At 47.3% G+C, this 25578-nt stretch overlaps 1 protein-coding gene across 1 annotated transcript in view; it reads right to left on the bottom strand.

Annotated features, from left to right (window-relative positions):
• The window catches only part of ALK (anaplastic lymphoma receptor tyrosine kinase), a 728920-nt gene that overhangs the window by 43441 nt on the left and 659901 nt on the right, over positions 1-25578 (bottom strand). Inside the window, exons 12-13 of the mRNA XM_018055482.1 lie at positions 15284-15446; positions 712-862 (exon numbers count right to left, since the gene is read on the bottom strand). Coding sequence (XP_017910971.1) covers positions 712-862; positions 15284-15446 — 314 coding nt within the window. The remainder of the gene's footprint in view (positions 1-711; positions 863-15283; positions 15447-25578) is intronic.

The following is a 25578-nucleotide window of genomic DNA, read 5'->3' as shown; positions in this document are numbered from 1 at the left end:
ATTATGATTGACTCTGGACAAATCCTTTTACCTCCATCTTTCTCATCTGTGAAATGGGGGTGGAGGGAAGTGGATTACATGATATTCCAGCTCTGATTCCATGCTTAAAAAAACTTTAAAAAATTAATCACAAAATAATATGTGAATGCATTCTTTTTCTAACAATATCAGACATTATGGACAAAGTATCCTCAACTCCAGTCCCCGCTCCAGAAGCAACCACCGTTATCTGTGTCCTTCAGAACTTTTTCTGTGGTTTTATATACATATATTGGCTATGAGTCTGTGATTTCGAGCTGAATAAGGCATGTTTGGTCTGGCATTTTCCTGTTTTATGATATGGCTTAAAAAAACCTATGCCCTTGCAAGAAAGCTTAGAAAGGGGGCTTTGACTCACACTTGTGCTGACAGAAACAACCGTTTGCCCATTTCAGCAGAACTCAGGACTTCAGTTTTAAGGACTGCTCATGGAACCCATGCCTCAGCCTCCATCTCCATATGGATGTGCAGTGCCCAAAGCCACACCACCCACTTTCTCAGGCCCCCAAATGGCCCTGGAAAGGGAGGAGCATTTGCAGGCAGAACAAGGGGTGAGTCCTGCCATTTTTGAATGAGAGCTCCCTGATGGGGTGTGTCTGGCGTTGGCGTCCCTGAGAGACCTGTCTGGGTCCTGGGGAAGGTGGAGGAGAAACTCCCGCTCTGGGTACTTACGCTGGGGCAGGCGTCTTCCCCTTGCTGCCCGACCAGGATATACAGCGTGTCATCCTTCTCCAGGTTGAAGATGCCCAGCACAGACACGCCGTGGGACCGCATCATGGTGTTCTTCCCACCTTTTCCGCCAGCCGCCCCATAGCCGGAGATGCTGCAACAGGACAGAGCACACGGGCTCCTATCACGGGGTGTGAGGACCGACTCCCTTCCTGCCCACCCCACAGCTCCCAGCAGGCCGAGCACACTGCCCTCGTGCTGGAGGGCTGTCCCCTGCATCAGCCCACAAGGTCAGCAAGGAGGGTCCTCTGTCTACTGTCAGGAGAGGGCTGTCAAGTTCAGAAAAGGACAGGAAATCGCGTCATTCACAGAGCTAGGAGGATAAAGAACTAGTAAGGGGTACAAGAGAAGGAAAGGGAGGAGGGACAGGGGAGACAGAGAAGAGAAGACAGGGAGAGTCTGCATTAAGGTGGGGTGTTGCGGTGATGGTGTCCCAAATACCTGGGGTCTCCTATTATGGATTTCTCTCCCTGTCCAAGATCAAAGGACTCATGTGGTCCACCTTAGAGAAGCAGCTTTCCTGTTCTTCATCTATAAAGTGTTCTTGAACTTTCCTGCTCCTCATCTATAAAATGGGGATGAGAAAAACCTACCTTCTAGCCCGTGTGTGTGGTGAAGGTTAAAGCAATGAGGTCACGTCTCAGAATTGTGGCTGGCACATAGAAGCACTCACTGAGTATTTATTATTATTCTTACCGATGGGAGTAGCAGTAATTGACTTGGTACGAAGTTTTAAAGTCTCCCCATGGGCTCTAGACACAAGGACTCCCACATGGAATGACTGAGGAGAGTGGTGTTTACGAGCACAGACTGTTTATTCCCATCTCGCCAGTAACTCCTTCTGGAGCCATGTGTGTGCAGACAACAAGCAAGCAATCGTGATGAAAATAAAACCAGAGTGTGGGGATGCAGGGGTATTCCTGCTGCCTCTGAGGCTGTTGAGATGAAGTCAAGCAAGGATGGGGGACAAAGAACGCAACTGGTGAACCGTATGAGAAAAGCAGTGTGCCATGGAGACAGTTCCTGTGTCCACTACACGCACCTCCCCAGAGACTGGCTACCAGGAAGAGGGGTTTGGGGGCTTTTGAGTCCCTGCATATTCAGATCCAAGGTCCTTTATGAAAAGCTTCGAGGGAGAGCTGCAAGGTGATTTTGTTCACATGCACATGTGATGGCTTCTCCACCTTTAATTCTAGGAAATGTCCTGTGTTCCCAGCATGGGAGGGGACTCCTGGGGGCTGTCCTAAGGCAGAACTCAGGCCTGATCTGCAGAGACAAGGCTGGAGCGCCAGCTGATGGCTGACGTGGCAGTTGAGAAACCAAGATCTCCGTAGAGAGTGAAGGAGAGTTGAGCCCATCATTCTGTCTCCAGGGCCAGCTCCCCTGAGAGCTCGTTGCACATTGGTGTAGGGCATGTGCCTAAAAGGAGATGGGAGATGGGCTCCAGGCCCTCGAGGGGCTTACAAAGAAACTGGGGAGATAGAGTTATGACCAGAGAAATCTCCCTGTGGGAGTGCTGAGACTGTGGAGGCAAAGTGGAAGCACCAAAGGGCTCTGGGCTTCTAAGCCCAGTGGACCATTTCCTTGCTGTGTGTCCGCTCAGGGTCCCAGATTCTTCCCTTGTCAAGGAAGAACCATTTATTCCTCTCCAAACATACAGGGGCATGGGGAGGGTCAACGTCAGGAGGAGATAATGGGGAGAAAGCCCCGAGAAAGCAGCAGCTCTCTGCGCAAATCAGGGCTGTCAGGTGCCCGGGCCCAGGAGGGGCAGATGACTGTGACAGGCAAGGCGGCAGCAGCGCTGGGGGCCCTGGCTGCTTTTGTTGGCGGGGGGGGGGGGGGGGGGGGGGGGAGGAGGGGGGGCGTGCGGGGTGTGCATTTGAGGTCTGCTTTGTGATGGAGATGAGGGATGGGTAGGACTCTCAGACAAGCAGAAAGAGGTGGAGGGTAGCAGTCAGGCTTGTGTGAGCAGAAATGAAGAGGGAGAAAAGTCAGGGGGCTGGGGTAGGGAAGAGGGGGCTGGGAGGTCTGCAGAGAGAAGTAGGGCCGATTCCTGACCATGTGCTAGGCTTGAATGCATATGGCATCCCCCCCAACCCCCGAATCCAACAGCCAATAGCCATACACAGGAGCTGTTAGCTGTTTCATTTGACAGATGAGGAAACCAAGGAACAGAGGGATTCACTGGACCAAGCAAACCCTGGTCCAAAGCTCTACACTTCCCCTCATGGAGGCCATCTGCCCTCCAGCACGCTGCTGCAGGTTATATGGTCTGAGAAGCTACTGGCCCATCCTGACTCACTCAGATTGTCTGCCAAACCCTCGCTCCCAACCCATTAGAAACAGAGTGGTGATGAGGATGATTAAAAGGCTGAGGATAAAGGAAGGCTCATTGGTGAAAGGAAAGCAGCAGAATCATTTAGCTCAGAGAAGGCAGACTAGGGCCAGGGGGTGGGGGTGGTGGGCGTTCCAGAGACCTGGTCGAGTGTGGAGATACTGACGTGGACGTGTACCTGCCTCATCTGTCCAGCTTGCCGCCCCAGGGCTGTTGGCACGTTGCCTCAGAAAGTGGTTTTGAAGGTGAGGTTCGCTTGGAAGACTGCTGCCCAAGAGGGAGTCCTTGCCCTGCCCACTCCTGCTATGGCTAAGAGGTGAGCTGTACCCGTCTCCTCCTCTCTGCCTCATTTGCATAGTCATTTGCATCAATCTGCATTTATTATGAATCATTCTGAACTCTCTCACATGTTTAAATTTAGCCAAAGTATTATATTTTAGATGTTGTTTGTTCCTGACACTTCCCCCCAGCCCTCAAGCCTTCTTTCCTATTTCTCCTGCCCCCAACCAAGTCTGAACTCCAGCCCCATCTGGGTCTTGACCTAGTTCTTGGCAGAGAGGTAGATGGAAAAAGCCCTGAGTTCTGAGTCATATCCGGGCACTCTGTTGGCTGTGTGACTTGGGACAACTTGGTTAAACTCTCGGAGTCTCAGCTTCCCCTAGCCAAGGAAAAAACGAGGACAAGGACCCCTGCCCTCATGAGGGTAAGTAGTGGATTTGAAAAGACGGCAAACTGCTGCCAAGTGCAAGGTGGGGGGACTCTGGGCTGGGGAGACTGGGGAGCTTGGCACCCAGGTGTCAGCAGCTGGTCTTTGCTTTCCTGTGTGATGGCCTCAGCCCCACATTTTCACCTGGACTAACATTTAGACACGGGGAACTGGCAGCTACCTGCTTGGACCACTTGTAGGGGATAGTGCCTCTCTGGTCAGTCTGGTGAGGCCCGAAATTCCACCACTGAGCTTCACTCCCTTGGAAGCTTCTAGCTACTACAAGGACCATCTCTTCCAGGTGGCTATACCACAGTGAAAAAAGCACAGGCTGGTGTAGACAGTTGTTGCTGTTGTTCAGCTGCCCAGTCGTGTCCATCTCTGTGACTCCATGGACTGTGCACGCCAGCCTTTCCTGTCCTTCACTATCTCCTGGAGCTTTGCTCAAACTCATGTCCATTGAGTCGGTGATGCCATCCAGCCATTTCATCCTCTGTCGACCCCTTCTCCTCCTGCCTTCAATTTTTCCCAGCATCAGGGTCTTTTCTAATGAGTCATCTCTTCACATCAGGTGGCCAAATATTGGAGCTTCAGCTTCAGCATCAGTCCTTCCAATGAATATTCAGGACTGATTTCCTTTAGGATTGACTGGTTTGATCTCCTTGAGGTCCAAGGGACTCTCAAGAGTCTTCTCCAACACCACAGTTCAAAAGCATCAGTTCTTCAATGCTCAGCCTTCTTGAGGGAGAAGGAAATAGCAACCCACTCCAGTATTCTTGCTTAGAGAATCCTGTGGACAGAGGAGCTTGGTGGGCTGCTGTTCATAGGGTAGCACAGAGTCAGACACGACTGAAGTGACTTAGCAGCAGCAGCCTTCTTGATGGTCCAACTCGCACAACCATATGTGACCCCTGGGAAGACCATGGCCTCAACTATAAGGACCTTTGTTGGCAGAGTAATGTCTCTGCTTTTCAACATGCTGTTGCCTTCTGATTTCATGGCTGCAGTCACCATCCACAGTGATTTTAGAGCCCAAGAAGAGGAAATCTGTCATTACTTCTACTTTCTCCCCTTCTATTTGCCATGAAGTAATGGGACCGGATGCCATGATCTTACTTTTTTTAATATGTAGTCTTAAGTCAACTCTTTCACTCTCCTCCTTCACCCTCATCAAGAGTCTCTTTAGTTCCTCTTTGCTTTCTGCCACTAGAGTGGTATCATCTGCATATCTGAAGTTGTTGATGTTTCTCCCACCTATCTTGATTCCAGCTTGTAACTCATCCAGCCTGGCATTTCTCATGATGTGCTCAGCGTATAGGTTAAACAAACAGGGTGACAGCAGACAGCCCTGTCATATTCCTTTCTCAATCTTGAACCAATCAGCTGTTCCATACAGGGCTCTAACTGTTGCTTCTTGACCTGCATACAAGTTTCTCAGGAGACAGGTAAGATGGTCTGGTATTCCCATTTCTTTAAGAACTTTCCACAGTTTGTTATGATTCACACAGTCAAAAGCTTTAGCATAGTTAATGAAATAGGGGTAGATATTTCTCTGGAATTCCCTAGCTTTCTCTATGATCCAGTGAATGTTGGCAATTTGATCTCTGGTTCCTCCTCCTTTTCAAAACCCAGCTTGGAGATCTGAAAGTTCTCGGTCTGCATAATGCTGAAGCCTAGCCTGCAAGATTTTAAGCATGACCTTATTAGCATGGGAGATGAGGGCAACTGTCCGATGGTTAGAACATTCTTTAGTACTGCCCTTCTAGGGAACTGGGATGAGGATTGACCTTTTCCAGTCCTGTGGCCACTCCTGGGTCTTCCAGATTTGCTGACATACTGAATGTAACACCTTGACGGCATCATCCTTTAGGGTTTTGAATAGCTCTGCTGGAATTCCATTGCATCCACCAGCTTTATTAACAGCAGTGCTCCCTAAAGTCCACTTGACTTCACTCTCCAGAACGTCTGGCTCTGGGTGACTGACCACACCTTCATACTAATCCGGATCATCAAGATCTGTTTTGGATGGCTATTCCATGTTATTTTGTACGGTTGTTCTTTCCATCTCTTCTTGATCTCTTCGGCACCTACAAGATCTCTACCATTTCTGTCTTTTATTGTGCCCATCTTTGGATGAAATGTTCCCTTGGTATTTCCAATTTTCCTAAAGAAATCTCTAGTCTTTCCCCTTCTACTGTTTTCTTCTGGTTTTATGCACCGTTCACTGAAGAAGGACTTCTTGTCTCTCCTTGCTGTTCTTTGGAACTCTGGATCTAGATCCAGCTCTGTCCCTCACGGCCAGGAGCTGGGCGAGACATCCCCCACTCAGGATCTGGGCGAGACGTCCCCCATTCAGGTGCCAGCCTTGCACTTGGGCCGCCCTGAGAGCCAGAGCCGCCTGGACTTTTGTGTTCAAGGCACCTTGCTTCCCTCTTCTGCTCCTGGCCCTGTTACTCACCAGCTTTGTGACCTTGGGCAGGTTATGTACTCTCTCTGAGCTCTAGTTTCCTCCTCTATAAGAGAGGGATAATAATACTTAGCTTGAAAGTTGTTGTGAGAGTTCCATGAGATAATGCCCCTTATAAGGGGCCTGGGGCTTCCCTGGTAGCTCAGCGGTAAACAATCTGCCTGCAATACAGGAGCCCACAGCAGACATCGGTACAATCCCTGGGGTCGGGAAGATGCTGTGAAAGAGGGCATGGCAACCCACTCCAGTATTCTTGTCTGGAGGATCCCATGCATAGAGGAGCCTGGCAAGCTACCATCCATGGGGGTGCAAAGAGTTGGATATGACTGAAGCAACTTAGCATGCACGCATGCTGAGGGGCCTAGGTCAGCCCCAGGCGGGTAACTAGTGAGTAACATATGGTAACTGTTCTAATGTACCCCTGGTGAGCCTGTCCACTCCTCTCTTGGAGTGACTTCTGGGAGGCAGAAGGGGGTGACTGGGTGAGGCCCCGGATTCTAGAGAGTAGAGCAGTAGGTGGACTAGGGTGTGGCCAAGGGGCCAGGGTCAAGGTGTTCAGTTTCACCCTGGACCCACCTCCACAGGGAGTACAGGCCAGCCCTGGCGCTTCTGAAGACCCTCGAATCACATGAATCACGTTACGCAATCTCCTGCCAGAATAATAACCTCAGCCTGACTCTCTGAAGCTTTCTTCCCATCCCTTGTAAACAGCTTATTTTGATGGTTGACAAATGCCAACAAATTAATATACCTGCCACTCAAGTGGGGAAAATGACTCGCTGTGATTCCAATTTACTGGAAATTACAGGATACTGTTCTCAACGAGCTGATGCTGTAATTTTTTTGTTTTTCTTCATCTAAATCCATGTCCCCTGGTCAGAATGAATGTTTATTGGGTTTGCGTTTTGTATTATTGACTGTGAGCTATTGTTACCTGATGTAATTGAGTTGTGAATCTTTTTTAAATAAAGAATTAGCAGCAAGTCAAAGTGGCTGCCTGCCGGAGCCTGAAAGGAGAGCACAGCTGGTGTGCAGCACGGGGTTGCCAGGGACGGTGGAGGGGAGGGGGGAGGGGGTGAGGGGACCCCACCTGGAGAAGCAGGGACACCTCATTTCTCTCCTACACCCAATCTGGGCTCTGCCTTTAACACCTCTCTGGACTTCGAGCAAGTCCCTCTATCTTCTGAGGCTTGGTTTCCTCCTCTGGGAAATCAGAACAGGAAGGTCCACCCTGTGTATCCATCCAGCCTCTGGGGTGCTGTGAGAGCGTGGAGATGCTGGGTGTGTTCAGAGACGCTGGATGTGTGCAGGGCTTTGGCAGCACGAGGTCTCTGTTCAGCTGTAAAGTTGGATGACCCAGATGGGTCCTGCAAACCATCAGGTGACACCCAGGTCAGCAGTAGAGGCTGTCCCTGTTCCATTCCTGTTTTGCACCGAAGAGCAAGACCTATTGTCTATTCGTGTTCCTTACCGCCTTCCTGACCAGGAGTATGAGAGCTAGAAGAGACCTCAGTGACCTGTCCTTCTCACCCCTCCTTTGACAGATGAGGCCCTAAAGCAGAGGGGAGGTCACACGGTGTATCAGAGGTAGAACCCGAGCTTCATTCTGCCTGCGGCTCATGGATCTTTGCTCCATGCACCGACCCCCCCTCCCCCAGGCCCACACTCTGACTTGCCCTGCTCTATGCTCTCTAGGGCGATAGCTATCTGCACAATTACCCTGGCAAGGAGTCGTGCCTGTGACTCTGCTCTACGCTTGTCTAGAACTGTCCTGGCATTGTGAACTGTTCTTGAACTTTTCTGCTCTGCACTCTTTGTAAAGACCAGAGGGCTCAGTCTTCTCTACAAGGTCTGCGGCTCCAGACAGACAAGTGGACACCACCCCCACCCTTTCCCTGGCTCAGAGCCGAGCATGCCGTAGGTGCTTCATGGCTGCGGGTGGATCTGAATGATGGTGTGATCCAGCTGTACTCGCTGGTCTCTGGAGCCAGGTGAGGAAATGAGTGTCAGGGACAGAGGCCATCAGGAACAGCTGCGGCAAGGTCTGCGGGCCGGCTTGGCTGGCTGCAGCTGCGATCTGGGACCTCCTGCACGCTATGTCTGAGAAACAAGTGAACCATGTGAGAGCTGCTGTCAGGAGCTGTGGGCTGTGCTTGACAAATGAGACCAATGATTTTATGGACAATCTGTGTGTGCGTGCATATACGTGCATGTGTGTGTGTGTGGGGGGGGGGAAGCTGGGGGAGGAGGAGGGCTGGGAAGGATGTGGAGCCCTGGAGAGGTAGTAAGGAAGGAAGACAGGCAGGTGGGCTGGGGGGAGGGAGAGAAGGATGAAGACGGGAAAAAGTCAGGAAGAGTGAGAGGCTGGCTGGCCGATACCTCTGGCATGCGGCTGCCCCAGCACGGGTGTGTCACACATGGAATCCTACTAAATACCCCCAGGCCTCAGAGCTGGGCGCGTGCCTCCATTTCACGGTGAGGCTGAGATTCTTGCCCCAGCACGATCCACAGTCCATGCTCGCGCTCTGACCCACCTCAGTCACCCACCCCCACGGGCACTTAGAACCAAACTGGGAAACTTCTCAAATCAGGTGCCCCCCTCCCTGTTATCCTTGCCTGTCCTTCCCAGTCAGGCTCCTTGGGACAGGAGCTGTCACTCACTGTCCTGGCTTCCTCAGCCCCTGACTCACTGTCCTCCTGGTATCGTCTGCTCCCCTATCCCCCATCCACTCAGTCCTCCAGTCACGCTGACTCTACCTCCCAAACGTATCAACCCCTCTCGCCATGTTTCCCCTGCCCTCGTCTAGCCCCACTTGACTCTGGCCTAGATGACCTCAACAGCCTTCCCTCTGCTCTCCCTGCCTCCCTGCTTTTTTCTCTCCTCATCACACCATCACCAGAAGGAGTACAACGCGACTGGGAGGCTGGCCTCAGCTCCTGCAGGCACAATGCGTCTGGGAGGTGAGGCTCCAGTCTCAGGGCCAGGTCTGGCCTCAGCTCCTGCAGTCCGCGGCTCCCCTAGGGGCTCTTTCCACCAGGAAGGCCCTCCCCTCTTCTTCGCAGACAACTCTGTCACCTTCAAGACTGAAACTCGGGCTTCTGTCTCCTTGTGGAAGCCACCCGTGAACTCAGGCCCTTCCCTGGCCTCTGATGGCAGGGCGGTGTGTAAACCTCCGGTGTGGCATTTGTACATCACACAGAAATGCTTTGTTCCTACGTCCACCATTGGCTGGGCCTCCTTTGGAGGCAGAGACTGGATCTTGTACCCTCTACAAACTTAGGTGTCAGGCACAGTGTCCTAATAGGTGCTTAGTACGGTTCTCTGAGATTTGCAAAGCAGGAGGAGAGCAGGTGTGGATCCCTTTCCTGTTTTGTCAGAAAAAGTAGAAAATCTAGGGGAAAGGGAAGCTCAGGACAGTACAGCAATGTGTGTGTGTGTGTGCATGTGCACACGTGTGCGTGCACAATGTGTGTGTGCACACGTGTGCGTGCATCTCTCCATGTGTGTATGTGCATGCACACGTGTGCGAGCATGTATCTCTGCGTGCATCTCTGTGTGTGTGTGCGTGCACATGCATGTGCATGCATGTATGTGTGTGTGTGCACGCGTGTTTGTGTGTGTGGGGGGCTTTCAGTACCATATAAAATAGGTAACTAATAAGAACCTGGGCTTCCCTGGTGGCTTAGATGGTAAGAATCCGCCTGCAGTGCAGGAGACTCGGGTTTGATCCCTGGGTCGGGAAGATCCCCTGGAGGAGGAAATGGCTGCCCACTCCAGTATGCATGCCTGGAGAATCCCATGGATAGAGGATCCTGGTGGGCTGCAGACCACGGGGCTGTAAATGGTTGGATGCGACTGAGCGACTAACACACACACACAAGGACCTGCTATCCAGCACAGGAAGCTCTACCCAGTACTTTGTAATGACCTATATGGGAAAGGAATCAAAAAGAGCAGATAAATGTATAGCTGATTCACTGTGCTATACAGGAGAAACCAACACAACACTGTAAATAACTATACTCCAATACAAATTAATTACAAACAAAGAGTGGGGGTGTTTTCACCTGTACGCATCCCCGAGGAAGCCTCAGACAATGATGCCCCACCTCGGCAGGCAGTAGGTGCTTGGGAAGTAGTAGTTTCTTTTCCTTAACCTCTCTGATCAATAGGTAGAGACCTTGACTGGAGCAATAATAGTGCCAGGTCTCAGGCTGCAGTCAGACAACACTAGCTGACTGCCACACTCTTCCAGGAACAGGCGGACTCCCTAAGGAATGCTCCCAACCTTTCTATTCTCAAGAACATTTTATCACATCTGTCTTCTGTGTGTCCTGTTTGTCTCACTAGATGAATTGTACTTACTAAATAAGGATTAGTACTAGTCACTACGGAGGAAATATCTTCCAGAAAAAAGGCACCTGACCCCTCAACCTGGATATTCTGACTGGGGGACATTTTGATGTAGGCTATAGCACTTTGGGGCCTCCCAGGTGGCTCAGCAGGTAAAGAATCCACCTGCCAATGCAGGAGACATAGGAGACACAAGTTCAGTCTCTGGGTTGGGAAGATCCCCTGGAGGAGGAAATGGCAAACCACTCCAGTATTCCTGCCTGGAAAATTCCATTGACAGAGGAGCCTGGTGGACTCCGTGGGTTGCAAAGAGTCAGACGCTACTGAAGCGACTAAGCATGCATGCACGCATAGCACTTTGATGTGCTATAATGATTTATAGCGAATCATTTAATGGTCTGCTTCTTTCATGTGACATTATGTGACCAACAGACATTATTGTCCAAGTTTCAAGCCTCATCTAAGGTCAAGGATTAGGTGAGCCTCAAGAATATCTGTAACAGCCTTTGTTGGGTTAAAAAACAAGGAGTCAACAGCAACAACAAAACCCAAACCAAACATTTTGGGTTTTGATTCTTTCATTTTGATATGGTGCTTTTCAGGCCAGTTCAAAAGAGTCCCCTTTAGCAATGTGAGCATTTCAGTGTCTTGCTTCAACAGAAAAACAACTCCTGTGTGTGTTTCTGGTCAGTGTGCAGTAGGGAGTGCTAGGGACTTCGAGCTACCTAGTCTCAACATTCCAAAGAGAGAAATGAAAACAGTTCTCCCATTTGGGCTGGGCTCATAGCAACACAGGGTGGTGATATTGTGGCAATTCATGTAGATCAGAAACCTGGCTAGACTTAGATACGGCTGTGATTACTAAAAAATGGGGAAATGAATTAATTATTATTTAAGTGTAGTTTAATAAGTTTAATAATAAGATTGCCAGGAGAAATAACAGTAACCTCAGATATGCAGATGACACCACCTTTATGGCAGAAAGTGAAGAGGAACTAAAAAGCCTCTTGAGGAAAGTAAAAGAGGAGAGTGAAAAATTTGGCTTAAAGCTCAACATTCAGAAAACTAAGATCATGGCATCTGGTCCCATCACTTCATGGAAAATAGATGGGGAAACAGTGGAAACAGTGTCAGACTTTATTTTGGGGGGCTCCAAAATCAATGCAGATGGTGATTGCAGCCATGAAATTAAAAGATGCTTACTCCTTGGAAGGAAAGTTATGACCAACCTAGATAGCATATGCAAAAGCAGAGACATTACTTTGCCAACAAAGGTCCGTCTAGTCAAGGCTATGGTTTTTCCAGTGGTCATGTATGGATGTGAAAGTTGGACTGTGAAGAAGGCTGAGCACCGAAGAATTGATGCTTTTGAACTATGGTGTTGGAGAAGACTCTTGAGAGTCCCTTGGACTGCAAGGAGATCCAACCAGTCCATTCTAAAGGAGATCAGTCCTGGGTATTCATTGGAAGGACTGATGCTAAAGCTGAAATTCCAATACTTTGGCCACCTGATGCAAAGAGTTGACTCATTGGAAAAGACTTTGATGCTGGGAGGGATTGGGGGCAGGAGGAGAAGGGGACAACAGAGGATGAGATGGCTGGATGGCATCACTGACTCGATGGACATGAGTTTGGGTAAACTCCGGGCGTTGGTGATGGACAGGGAGGCCTGGCGTGCTGCGATTCACGGGATCGCAAAGAGTCGGACACTACTGAGTGACTGAACTGAACTGAACTGAACTGAAGTGTAGTTTGGCAGGCATAATCTTTCAAAAAACCAGAAAAAAGTCCTCAGAAGCACAGAAGTTGGGAACTACTGCTGTTCTGGAAATGCTGTCTGGCCACTGCCTGACACCATGGTTACTCCAGCAGATTTCTTGCAGATGTTGGGCTGGGCAGCACCTATCGTGTGCAAGACATGTGCGAGGTACTTGTACATGATCTTTGCAACCAGCTGGACAGGTGTCAGCAACTCCCAACCCTCACCTTTAGATGGGAAAACAGAGTCTCAAGAGATTCAGTGACCTGCCCAAGTTTGGAAGTGGGTCTGATTCACCCTATCTTAGGGGAAACAGCCTAAGAGAACCTCTGTAAGTCTCAGGGGACTTTGAACCAGTCTAACTTGGGAGTCGCCCTGGGCAAAGATGGGACAGCGGGTCTTGCTAGAGGTAACTGTTGAGGTCTCTGTCTGCCTTGCCACTCCTCTGCTGCCTTCCTCATGTTGCTTTTCATACGTGGGGATTTACATCAAGTGCTGGGCTGGCCAGTCTTCCTTCAAGCAGTGGGGCCTCCCCTCCCAGGCTCTCATTTCTGGAGGCTTCCGGAAGGTGGGTGCTGTGTGGGTCCTATGGATCCCCCCATTTCCTGTTTCTTGCGTCTCAGAGTCCAGATGTGAGTTTTAATGGAGGGAACACAACGACTTTGAGCCTGAGGGTCCTTGGTTCAAATTCCATCTTTGTCACTGAGGGGGCCTCTTTAGGGGGGCCTTAAGGGGGCTTTCCAGGTGGCGCCAGTGGTAAAGAACCCACTTGCCAATGCAGGAGATGTAAGAGGTGAGGGTGAGATCTCTGGGTCAGGAAGATCCCCTGGAGGAGGAAATGACAATCCACTCCAGTATTCTTGCCAGGAGAATCTCATGGACAGAGGAGCTGGTGGGTTACAGTCCAGCTCTTACAAACAGTCAGACACGACTGAAGTGACTTAGCACGTGTGCATGCAGACACAGACATGCGGCCTTAGATCTGTTGCTTAACTTCCTGACTCCAGTTTCTTCACATGGAAATAAGGGAATACAGATAAATACAATAATAATGACATCTTCCTCATTGTTACAAGGAGGAGAAATACCTAGTGGGTCCTCAACAGACATGCATCCTCTTCTCTCTAGGACAGTGGGTGACCTCTGGAAAATCAGCCAGGCAGGAAGGGAGGTCTGGCCTGCTCAGTGCGGTAGGGGCAGGGGTAGCCGGATGTCTTTGGCCATTTACTGGAGATTTGTGGGACCTGGAGCTGCTAATCGCATTGCAGCCAAACCTTGTTATTGCACTCCTGCCCAGAATGTCATTTAAAAAGCACTTAGGGTTTCCCCAGAACGCATTTACTCGAGGTCCCAGGGGGTGGGACTGCACAGAAAACGGGGCAACCTGAGAAGCTCCTTTCCTTCCCCGGGGGCTGAGGCTGTGCGGGAGGTGGGTGGGGGCTGCAGGAAGGGAAGCAGTTCATTTCCCACTCCCCTCTGCGGAGGGGAGGGGTGGGGGAATTTGCATGAACAATGGCATAATTATGTTTCCTGTTTACGCAGCCCAGCCAAGTGCTGTGCAAGGAGCCTCCACTGGCTGGGCCTCAGAAGGCTGGGCCTGGAGGCAATTTCTGGATCCCGTGGCTGTGGGGAGGCTCCTGACCCTGAGCTTCAGTTTCTTCCTTTGTAAAAGGAGGATTGCGGCATTGACCTTGCCCCCATCATCGATCTGTGAGAAGATGACAGTCTGGGGTGTGACGAACCCAGTGGTTTTAGGGGGTGGCATCAGCATCACCTGATAACTTGCTAGAAATTCACATTCTCGATGAACGAATGTGTGGATAGATTCCATGAGTACAATGAATACCGTTTATGTCTCCCTCCTCAACCTGCATCCAGTAAATGCCAATGTGTTGTCATATTTGCTTCATTAATGTAAAAATATTTAGCATGAATAAAAATGAAATGCATATTCTTGGGCCCCACTCCAGACCTATACAATCATACTCTTCGCAAGGCTTCCCTAGTGCCTCAGATGGTAAAGAATCTGCCTGCTAATGTAGGAGACCTACATGAGGTCAGTCCTTGGATCAGGAAGATCCCCTGGAGAAGGAAATGGCAATCCACTCCAGTGTTCTTGCTTGGGAAATCCCATGGACAGAGAAGTCAAACAATCAGATACAATTGAGTGACTAACACGTTCATTTTTTTACTTTGCGAGTAGGGCCAGCAGTCTGGGCCTTGTACAGCACATGGCTGGGCTACGTAAATAGGAAGTGTAATTATGCCATCGTTCATGCAAATAACTGGCCTTTGTGTCATTCCGATGCCCGTTCAGGGTTAGAAGCCTTGCCATTAGCTTGGCTTAGCTGCCTACTGCTGGAGTTGGGCCTCCCTCAGCCTGGCCTTGCTCTAGTGGAATGCTCTAAGGTGGGGGTTGGGCCTGGGATGAGAATTCAAGAATAGTTGCTTTACTAGCAAACAATGAAGGCCCAGGAAAGGAGGCTCAAGGATAAGAAGCATCTTTCATGTGTATCATACTTTTGTTTCCCAAACATTTTGACATTTATTGCCTCATTTGAACAGCATGAAGTAATAGTCAAAGAACAGCCCATTCAAATTATAATTATTAATAAAACTAGAGAACACTCTGAAGCTAGCTCATGCATGCATATCGTCTCCACAAATGGTCTGTGGTGTGGGCACCTGGCAGACAGAGGACATAGCTACCTTTCCTGCCATATTCCATTATCCCCAATCTTCCCGTCTCCAGCCCTCACCTCCAATGTGGGCCAGAGCCTCTGGCCTTGGCCTGCCTGGGCAGCCCAGCGGGTCAGGCATGCACCCACAGGCAGGACCCTAGTCCTCTTCAGGAGAGCGGGTCTGCCCTTGACCCTCCCCTCCTCCATACCCACCTGTAGGTGTCGGTGGCTGGCACCTTCCAAGTCTGGATGCCCTTCAGGGGGCCCTCGCTCCCCACCACCACGCTCAGGTTGGAGTTCCGGTAGGCATTGTTGCACTGGGCCTGCGTGGGGCCGTGGGGCCCACTGGCCCCGCATGTGGTGAACAGCCAGTGAACTGCACACAAGAGGAAAGGCAATCACTCACTTGGCCTGGCCCTCCCTTCTCCAGGGGTCTCCCTAGCTGCCTCTGAGCTGTTGGCTCCATGGTGCCAAGCCCCTGTTCCAAGATGGCACCAAGGCTGGGGCAAAGAACACTAATCGGTCATTTGAACTGGAAGCTTCTGTGAGGATCTGCTGTGTGCCAGGCCCTGGACCAGAGGTAGAGACACACACACGGAACAGACTTGGACCCTGGCCTTCACAGACTTACAGGCGACTAAAAGGAGACCCAAAGGGACACAACAACACGGGCCAGTCAGGGAAAAAGAGTCGCAGAAGGTCCCAGCTAGCTCTGCACCGTGAGGGTTCTGAGGAGGGAGAGAAGACTCCTCTCAGGTGAGACAGGCACAAGCGGAGGCCTGGTCCTCTCCTGGTTCTCACCAGGTCCAGCACAGTGCTAGGCTCAGTCTGTGCTACTGTGACTGGATCTAACCTGACTTCTGCATACAGGATCCTCTCAGCCTGAAGAAGGCCGAAAGAGCAAACTGGGCACAGATTCGGCTCCATGCCATCCTTCCCCTCACTGGCTGGGCTTGGAAACACACTGGAAACAGCTCTGTGCTCTCTATTTGATGTGAAAAATAGGAAATGATCACTTGTGCCTCTGGCGCATGCCCTCCTGTTCCAAGCCCCTCACTGCTGTCTGGAGGTTTGTCCTCACCCAGAGCACCCAGTGCTCTCCAGTGGCCTTTCAGGGGGGTCTCAGGAACACTCAGCACACCTCCACCCCTCCACAGCCGCTGGACCATTTCCTTCCATACATTTTACCTTTGAGTCAGGCTGGACCTTGGAGAATTGTCAGATTTCATCCTGGCGGGAATTCTAACATGTTTAAACCTATAAAGTCTCCCCCCAAATGTGCTCTTGATAAAGTTACTTTTACTTAAAATACAAAAATCTCATAAGATTGGAGAAATTACTTCCCTTTAAAGAGATGAAGTTGAATCCTTCCTACAGAAAATTATGAAAAAATTAATTTGGGTGTATATAGCTTTGTTCGCTAAAACATAAAATTCTTTTGATGACTTTCAACGAACTTGATGAAAAAATGAAAGGTTAATTTGGGTTGCTAATTATCATCAATCAGATTGAGATTACATGGGGGCAGTTTTGATAATCTAAAAACCGGGCTGGTTGCGGTGGGCTTTTGTGATGCTGCCCCAGCCTGGGGTCAGGAGAGCAAAGCTCTAGTTGAGGTTCCAGTGCACGCACAGCTACTCAATACTGAGCCTTCAGGGCTTTTCTTGGCTTCATTTTCTCCAAAGAAAGATGTTGATTTCTATTTGGTTTCTGAAGGTCGTTTCAAGGGCAAGAAGGTGATGAATCCATTCATCTTTGGTGTGAATGCTTGAGTGTTAATTTTCTCATCTGTTTGCATTGTAAGGGGGTAATCTGTTAATTCAAAGGACTGACTCTTTATTGGAAGCTTTTCAGCAGAGCTGTCATGGCCAGTTGACCTTTCACCCTCTCCAGTGCTCAAATTACACATGTGGGCTGTGCCGGGGGAGATGTGGTAAGGTCACGGACTCTGAAATCAGCAAGAACATTTGGGCTTGGGAGCAGCTTCATCACTTGTTGACTATGGGACCTTGATCATCTTCTTTTTTGTCTGTGAAAGGGGCTAGATTGGTATGAGAATTAAAGGGAAATGAGGTGTATGAAAGGCTTTAAAAAATCTAAAACTCTAAAAATGTAATAAGCTATGTTGCTGACTCCTGCCTACAACCCAAGGCTGGTGCTGTTCCTGACAATGGAAAATGTGGCCAGGGTTTCTGTGAATATGGATCCCCCTGCCAACAGCACCTAGGAATTCAAACTCAGTGAACTGGGGATGAGGGTAGGAGCAGGAAGAAAAAGAAAAGCTCAGAAAAGAAGTTTAAAAGTCCATTCCACCCCATGGTCTCTAGCTCCTCCAAGTCTATTCTGCAGGTCAGTCTGTGCCTATAGCATGCAGCCTGGGTTTGGGGACAGCCTTGTCAATCTGGGGCAGAAGCATGGTGGTTTATTTAGTTAGTTTGGTCCTGGAAACCAAGAATTCAGACATAAATACATATATGTTTTTTTTCCCCCTGGAGAGTGTGCTGAGGAAGACAGCTGAAAGAAGGCATGGACTTGGCACCCTACCTGAGCATCTGTCTTCAGCAGGACCTCTTCTAAAGCCAGCCTCGCTTAACATTGTTCTGAAGGTTCTGAGATGTTCTCAGACAGTCTGGGTTTTTACTTCCTGGTCAAGTTGGGCATCTGATGAGGTAGGAAGAGGGGCATGGGCTTTGAATCCAGATGGGCCAACTTTTCTCATTGGATTTTACCCGTGATGAGGTGTGAAAACTGGGGTAAACTCTGTAGCCTATCTGAGCCTCAGTTTCTTAAGCTGAACAAGTGGAGGTACAATACTCAGTACTTAGACGTGCTGTGAGTATTAAATGATGACCTAAGCAAAGTGCTTAGAAGGACATTTTGCATTAGAGATGCATAAAGAATATACTTTATAAAGTGTGTAACTTCCTATTCAATTTTTGACTGTAGGAAAGCAGAGACACCCAGTCTCAAGATTTACATTCCTCAGTCCATAAAGAAGGGACTCTAAGGCTGTTTCTCAATAAAAGGAACAGTATTTTCCCAACTCATTGGACATATATTATTAGTCTCAGGTGGTTTCTATACACAAAATTCTGTTTTCATTTGCAGCAACTGCAGATGCAAAGGTCCAGAGTGGGAATTCTTTCTGAAGTGGATTCCACAGAATGAGGATTCGCCATCCCAGGTCAGACCCATGATTCATCCAGCCGAGGTCTGTTGCGCTCACAGCATTTCAGGCATGGAGGTCCTCTTTGCTCCCTTCGATGGCTCTGATTCTCATAAATCTGCCCAAGGTTGTTTGGAATTAATTTCTGTGTCCCATGAGCAGCACTTCTTAGGGGTATGGGGATTCTGAGTTTATTGCTCATTGAACAAGAGCTGTCCTGCTTCTGCTGTGTATGGGCTTGCCTTGCTGAAGCTTCATCCTGTTGGTTCTCTTTGCTCATCTGCCTGGAATCTCACAGACACCATTGAATGCCACAGCAAGATGGGACAACCCTGGAGATCTCTGAATTTAGTGGTTCCCAAACCACATAAGGACCTTTAAAAATACCAGTTCCAGGGCCCTGAAGATTCAGATTCATATGGAGGAAGGACAATATTTGCATTTTGTGAAAACTTTCCCAGGAGAGCCAGACTGCTGTGTGCAGAGTGGATTAACAGTCAAGCTAGGAGTGAAACATGGATCTTCAGAGTCTAAGTTCAAGACTTGAAAAAGTGCTGCAACTACCATAAAATCCTCATGGAAACTTTCTGTGAGTCTGGTTTTATTTTCCTTATAAATCCATGCGCCCAGGGCTCAGTTAAACCCAAACAAGGTTGCTCAGGCCCAGAGAGCAGGCAGGCCACCATGAAGGGAGAGGTGAGTTGCTCAGGGTATGTGGTAGGTAGACCCTCAGTTCTAGGAGGTACCACAGTGGCTTAGCCTAGCAGAGTGTGGGTATTGGAGTCATAGGCACAAACCAGGGAAAGCAGGTGATCAGTGTCAGGACTCTGGTCCCCTGAGAGGTCATGGGGAGCCAGGGGGTGTCAAAAGACTCCAGTAACTGGAGTGTTTACAAGATCAACCAGCAGACACGTGAGAGGGACTGGGTAAAAAGCAATGAGGTAAAATCTTTGTTTTTAAAAAGATCACGGTCATAGTGAGGCTGGCAGTGAGGTGGGCTTGATGTGAGCTGCCAATCTGAGAGTCCGAGGGTCCTCGCATTTCCCCAGCTCAGAGTCTACATTAATCCCAGAGGCTCCATGGAGCTGCAGGAGGATTAGCTGGCCCCCAAGGAGCATCCTGGATTGGAAGCACGGGAGGGAAGTAGCCAGGGAGGAAAGAAGCCCAGCTCTTTCCTCTTCTCTTACTTAAAAAAACAACAACAAAACCAAACTATTCTATTAAAACTCATTTATGTGTGAGAGAGAAAGAGAGAAAAAAGAACTGCTTTATCTTGTTCTCACTTATACCACACAATGGAAACCTAGTTTAATACTCACTCACATCTAAATTGTGTAAAGAACCCACAAACATCAAAATACTGATTGGTTATAGACAGCTGAGTAAAGAAAAATCCATTAAGCACTGGGTTTCATTTTACCTATATTGTAGCATCCTCTGAGAAGAAACAAATCAATTAGTAATATACGGCACAATGTTAAAAAAAATAGGCTAGATAGTGATTGTGCTGGTTTTATTACTGTTCCTAAGCCATCTCATCTGCTCAATTGAATGCAAAGAAATAAAGCGTGACACAAAGGAAAATAAGTTCTCAACTATCACTATTAATCACAATAATAAGGGTCTGCCTCAGGCCGAAGCCTATATGGTTGTGCCATGGAAGTGAGTTCAATGGCTCCTGCGGCTCTTTTATACTATTTTGATTCTGATCCATGGAATTGAATTTTATCCATATTTGTTGACTGAGCTGAACTTCATGGGAGCTGTGGCATACTGAACCATTTTGATGGCCACTGTAGATCCCATTAAACTAAATAATGACCCCAAATCCAAGCAAATACAGTCATTCGCCATCCATAAATGTATCTGATGCTATTCTTTATTATGAATTGGAGAAAGTAACCCTTTTTGTGAGTACGTGATGAAAATTAACAAGCTGTTCCCCCTTATCAGGGCAAAATGAAAATAATACACATACTGTTGCTATTGTGAGGTTAAAACATTTCCACTCTTTAAACAATGGAACAGCAACCCCTTCCAGATGCCAGATCAATGTCTGATTATTTCTGTCTTTTTTTGATGTTAGCAGTTGTTGAAGCATAATGCCTAGATATGTTTATTTACTGAGAGTTGCAAAATAATGATATTCAGATTTCATCCTTTTTCCATATTTATTAGTTGGAAAATATTCTTAAAGAGGTGCTTCTTCTCACCTACTATTTGGTTGCCCAGTGATACAGTTCATATAGGGAAGGCAGATAAATGCTCCGTTCTTTCTCCTTGTTTGGAGCATTCAAGGTAATGAGTTGGTCATCTACTATGCTCTGAAGTTGACTAGTTGTTTGTATATCACTATGAGTACATGAATTTAAACATATTTTGAGTTTTAATTAATAATTATTATTTCTTAATAGCTCAAACTATCACATTTTTGGTCAGTGGTAGCTTCCTGAGTTCTTTTTTGTTGTTGTTTTTTAGTAGTTAAGCTGTGTCCTTTGGCCCCTTGCTATCTGGTGTGAAGAAATGTTCCTTACCCAGACCTGCGCTCAGCCATTTTTCAAAAACTTTGGTTTCTTTTAGTGAAAAAAAGCATGTTAAGTATATAATCTGGGTGCTATGGACACTTATTGCTAGTGGGTTTGTGATTGTTTCTAGGCTTTTTTAGTGGACAGAGCTAGGAAATACATAGGCTGTATACAAACGTGTGTGTGTGTGTGTGTGTGTGTGTGTGTGTATACACATTTATATGACAAAGTATCCATGAGTTTACATTGACAGTTCCAAATCAAATTCAGAACTAGAGGGTTTTTAATTTAATCTCTTCTATATTACATCTGTATTTATTTTTCCACACTGCAAATCTTGCTTCTCAAGAACAAAAGTGATAATGGAATTAGAATATTCTCTAGTTACTCATACACTTGATGTTGCTTTGTCCTCACTCCCTTGTATTTGGGAGTTTGAAGGGACTACCTTACCAAAAATTTTTTGCTGTAAATATCCATGGGTTTTCAGTTTTGATATACGTTTGCTCAATTTTTGCATAGAGATTCAGAGAGGTTAAAAAAACTATGCTGTTACCACCAATGGTGCTGTGCATCATTCCAGGATGCTTAAATTGTTTTTAAATTTAGGAATCACTTGACATCTCTCTGGTCAGGCTCCTCACCTTTATTTCTACTCTTGAAACTGCAGGGTTGTTTTTTTTTTTTTTTTCAGATTTCATCTCAGGGACATCCCCAGTGACTGTGGTCTATAACTTACTGTTGCATCATATTCTGCCCTTTTTTTTTTTTTTTTTTTGGATACAGCCCACCGAGTATAATTTAACTTCTTCATGATAGTGCCATTTGGACTTAAGTTGATTGGGGCTGTTTGACCCTTTACTAAATGACTGCAGACATAAATATTTTCTATTAACTCACTTTCTTTATTATCAGGTTTACTTTCTTAGGGCTTCAGGATGTTCTATGATTAGTCTTATTTGGTATCTAGTGTTGGGTGAGGGTGTGAGAAAGCACAGAGAATCTCTGGGCATTAGACTGAGGGGCAGCTAGAGGCACAAAATCTTTATTTCAGGGTTTTGGAATGTATTCACATTTGATACTTATATTTGGTGGATGGTGGAAGGTACTAGAAGAATCTTCTAACCTCAGATAAAAGGATGTTGTTGTGACTTTTCACCAACAGAGCTGGGGCTCTTTGGCCCTCTATTTCAATGTATTGAATTACAGTGCACTGATGGGTCACTCCCACTCTCTGGTTTGTTCAGTGTCTTTAAAACATGTTAGAGCAGTAGATAGGGAATGGGGAAGGACTGTTACTTTTATCTCATCTCATAAGATGGTCAACCAGGCAGAAAAGTTTAACAACTGGCTTGTGATTATAGAGAAAAGTGGACCATCACATTTATTCTTTTTACAACATTTTTTCATTTGATCAATTTTCCATGTTGTTCTAGCTTGTTTCTCACACTGAACTATTTTGCATCTACACACACACACACACACACACACACACCCCTCCCTTGTTTGTTCATGCATTGCTTCCTGGTCATTTCTCTCTTATTCTGTTTTGATGATGAGAAGTTAGGAGTGGGTAACAGTGGTAATAATAACAGTAGCTCTGCCTTTCGTACTAGACATGCTCACAGAATGATCTGTTTTCACTTTTACATCCTTGTCTCCTAGGCGCCTCACACAGTCCCTCTGGATGGGCAGGATGCCTGCAGAAGCTGAGGTCTCCCGGGGAGCAAAGATCAGAGGCCCATATCCCCTTCTGCTGGGAGCAGACATCCCTTCATGAAGAACCTTGGAATGAGCCAGCTCCCCATCAACATGGCAGCGAGTCTGGGCTGTTGAGATAAAAGCGGCTTTCAGGACTGGATTACCCTAAACAGCCCTGACACCCAGCCATCTGAGGCAGTTTTTAATGGCTCCTGTGATGGCTGCCTGTGTTCTCAGCCACCCTCTGTTCCCTGAGGGAAAGTGAGTAACCCATGAGAGAAGAAACGCCACAGGAAAAACACTATCCTGAAAGCAGCACTGTAAAAATTAAGTTAAGGGAGGTCTCGGGGCTAATTTGGTTATTTCCCGAGTTGGCGTCAGGCCAGAGCTGTGTTAATAAAGTATTGGATATTGAGATGGGTGCTGTGGACTCACTCATATGGGGGTTACACACTGCGGGTTTGGTTCTGAGGCTTAAGTGGGCTTAAGTGAGTCTCTAAGGAAATGCTCAAATCCTGCTCTTTAGCAGTATGGACATACCCCTGGCTCCATGGTTGATGGAGCTGACTGGCTGATAGACTGAGTGAATTAGTTAGTAGGATCCAAGTCAGAAATCTGGGTGAAGGAAAAGAAGTGCTTCTCTTTCTCAGGGAGCTCTTCTGACTTTCAGCTGTGTTGCTGGACAAGCCCAAGCCGTGCCTTATTTTCCTCACTTATGAGCCTTGATTCCAGAATTGGATTATTCTGTCAGTCACTTAATAATAAATAAAAATTAAATGAATAAAATATGTTATTACATTATTACAAAGTCACTGTCAATTCTGGAGTCCCCATTATTTCTGGGACTCTGAAAAGCTTTGAAAGACTAGAAACCCTCTTTCAATTTATATCAAGAAGTGGGTCTTCTGGAGGCATTCTTCTATGTCTTCACTCAAGTTGCGTGTTTCCCCGAAGTAGAGTGTGAGGATTTCATCTACAAATTGACGATCAACTGGGTTGGAGGAACTGATTGAACAAAAGGATCCCACATGCAAAATGCTGTCCCCCTTTTCCCTTAACACGGTTGGTTCTAAGAGGTCAAAAATTAAAATGTATTTGAAAGTTTTGCAAAAAAAAACAAGGAAAAATATGCCTAGAATATATATTTATGTATAAATAAAAGGCTGCACAGCTCACAGGTGGAGGAGGAGGATTATAAATGAACTGAAAATGTACAGAAGGCAATCTATGAAGGAGAAGTGAATTGGCCCAATCTTTTCTGTAATATAGTTTGATAATGTTAAAAATAATATCACACACTTTATATTAGTACAGTCTTTTATACCTTTCAGAGCAAATGATCTCATTTGCTCACCACAACAGCCAGCTCTGAGAAAGAACCATGGCAGGTAATTATTATTCCTACTTTAGGGATAAAGAAAACACTGGGGCTGAGAATATTTGACTCTCCTGAAGTCCCCTAGCTGGAACCATGGTCTCTAGGATTCTTTCTGATTCATTTTCCATCTGGCCATGGATTGGCACTCAGTAGGTACTTTGTGATATTTGAGTGTCTATGGAATATTGAACAGAGAGGCTTAAGATTGCTGCCAAGATTTTGGCCCATCAGAATCCACAATGAACTCTCAGAGCTTCCTGGTGGCTGGTTGCTCTACCACATACAAAAGCCACTGTAGGTAGGCTGTTAGGGGATCTGAATGATCTCTACCTCCTGGTGGCCACAGCCTTGCATAATCCCCTCCCTTTGAGTACAGGCTAGACTTTTGAGTTGCTTCTAACCAAAAGAATATGGCAAAGGTGATGGGATATTATTTCCATGACTATGTGATAAGATTGTAACTTCCATCTTGCTGCAGACTCCCTATACTCTCTCTGTCTCTCTTTCTCTCTCTCATCAACAGCTTCTCCAGGAACTACTAACAACCACATGAACTTGGGAATAATTCTTTCCCTAGTTGAGCTTTCAGATGAGACCCAGCCCTGGTGAACACCTTACAGAACTTTATGAGAAACTATGAAGCAGAGGACCCAGCTAAGCTGTACCTGGTTTCTTGACCCACAGAAACTGATATAATAAATCTGTGTTGTTTTAAGCCACTGTGTCTATGGTAATTTGATACAGAGCAATAGATAACTATCTGCATAACCCAAATTCCTCCCCAGAAGCCAGTGCTTTCTCTGGCCTCCTCTTTTCTGTGAGCACCCAGCTCGGAGGACCCTGGCTGGGCTGAGTTCTTCTCTGTGCTCTCTCGCTCTTCCCTGAATCAGTGAAGCCTACACTTCTTGGCAATGGAGGGGCAGGCAAAGAGGAGCTGACTTTTGGGACCTAGCATTAGCATTTCAGGCATTCCTATCATAGTTTCTCTGTTCAGTTCTGTGCCCAAACAAATAAAAAAAAAGTCTTTCTGTCCAGGATCATTGAAGCTTTGCTGCAAAAAGCAAAGAGCTGAATAGGCTCTGAAGGGACGTGGGGTTGTTTTGCAGGCAGAACCAGCAAGTCTGAAGGAAGGATGGTAATTAAAAGTGGGCTTCCCAAATAACAAGTGTTTAATGCACCTGCACTGATGGAGGGGCCTTTGTGTCCTGCTGGTCTTGGAGCTAAACGATGCTAAGGCGTGCTGAAATCGGAGTTCCCGGATCATTTATTGTCTCCCATTTATGTAACCTTTCACTGAAACAAATGGGAAAAAACAACATGTTTTCTCAGGCCAGCCAGGAAGAGAGAGAAAGGCAATGGGTCCTCTCTGTTGCTAAAGGGCCGCGGCATGGTGTGAAGGCATTTTGTCTGCAGCTTCGCTATAATGCCAACCAGCACATCACGTCAGACTGGAGGTTCCTGAGGCGTTGTTGAGTCTGTCAGAGCTGGATGCTGCTGCACTATTTTTCCAGTGGGGCCCAGGGTCGGAAGGTTATTGGGAAGTTATGAATCCACTACTGATTCATTGCTTTCTCAACTGACACTGGATTTCTCTTCAAAAATAATGCTCAGTTCAGCATAATTGGCAATGCTCCAATCTTGAATAGAGAACTTTGCACCACAGGGCAGAATAAAGTCAGAGCCAGGGCTTGGGGGACCCGTCTGATTACTAGCTGTGCTCAAGAAGGATGCTGGAAAG

The sequence above is a fragment of the Capra hircus genome, chromosome 11 (assembly GCF_001704415.2).
Source record: "Capra hircus breed San Clemente chromosome 11, ASM170441v1, whole genome shotgun sequence".
NCBI classification, from domain to species: domain Eukaryota; kingdom Metazoa; phylum Chordata; class Mammalia; order Artiodactyla; family Bovidae; genus Capra; species Capra hircus.
The sequence above is the reverse complement of the archived record's forward strand: the minus strand, read 5'-3'. Positions and strand labels throughout refer to the sequence as shown.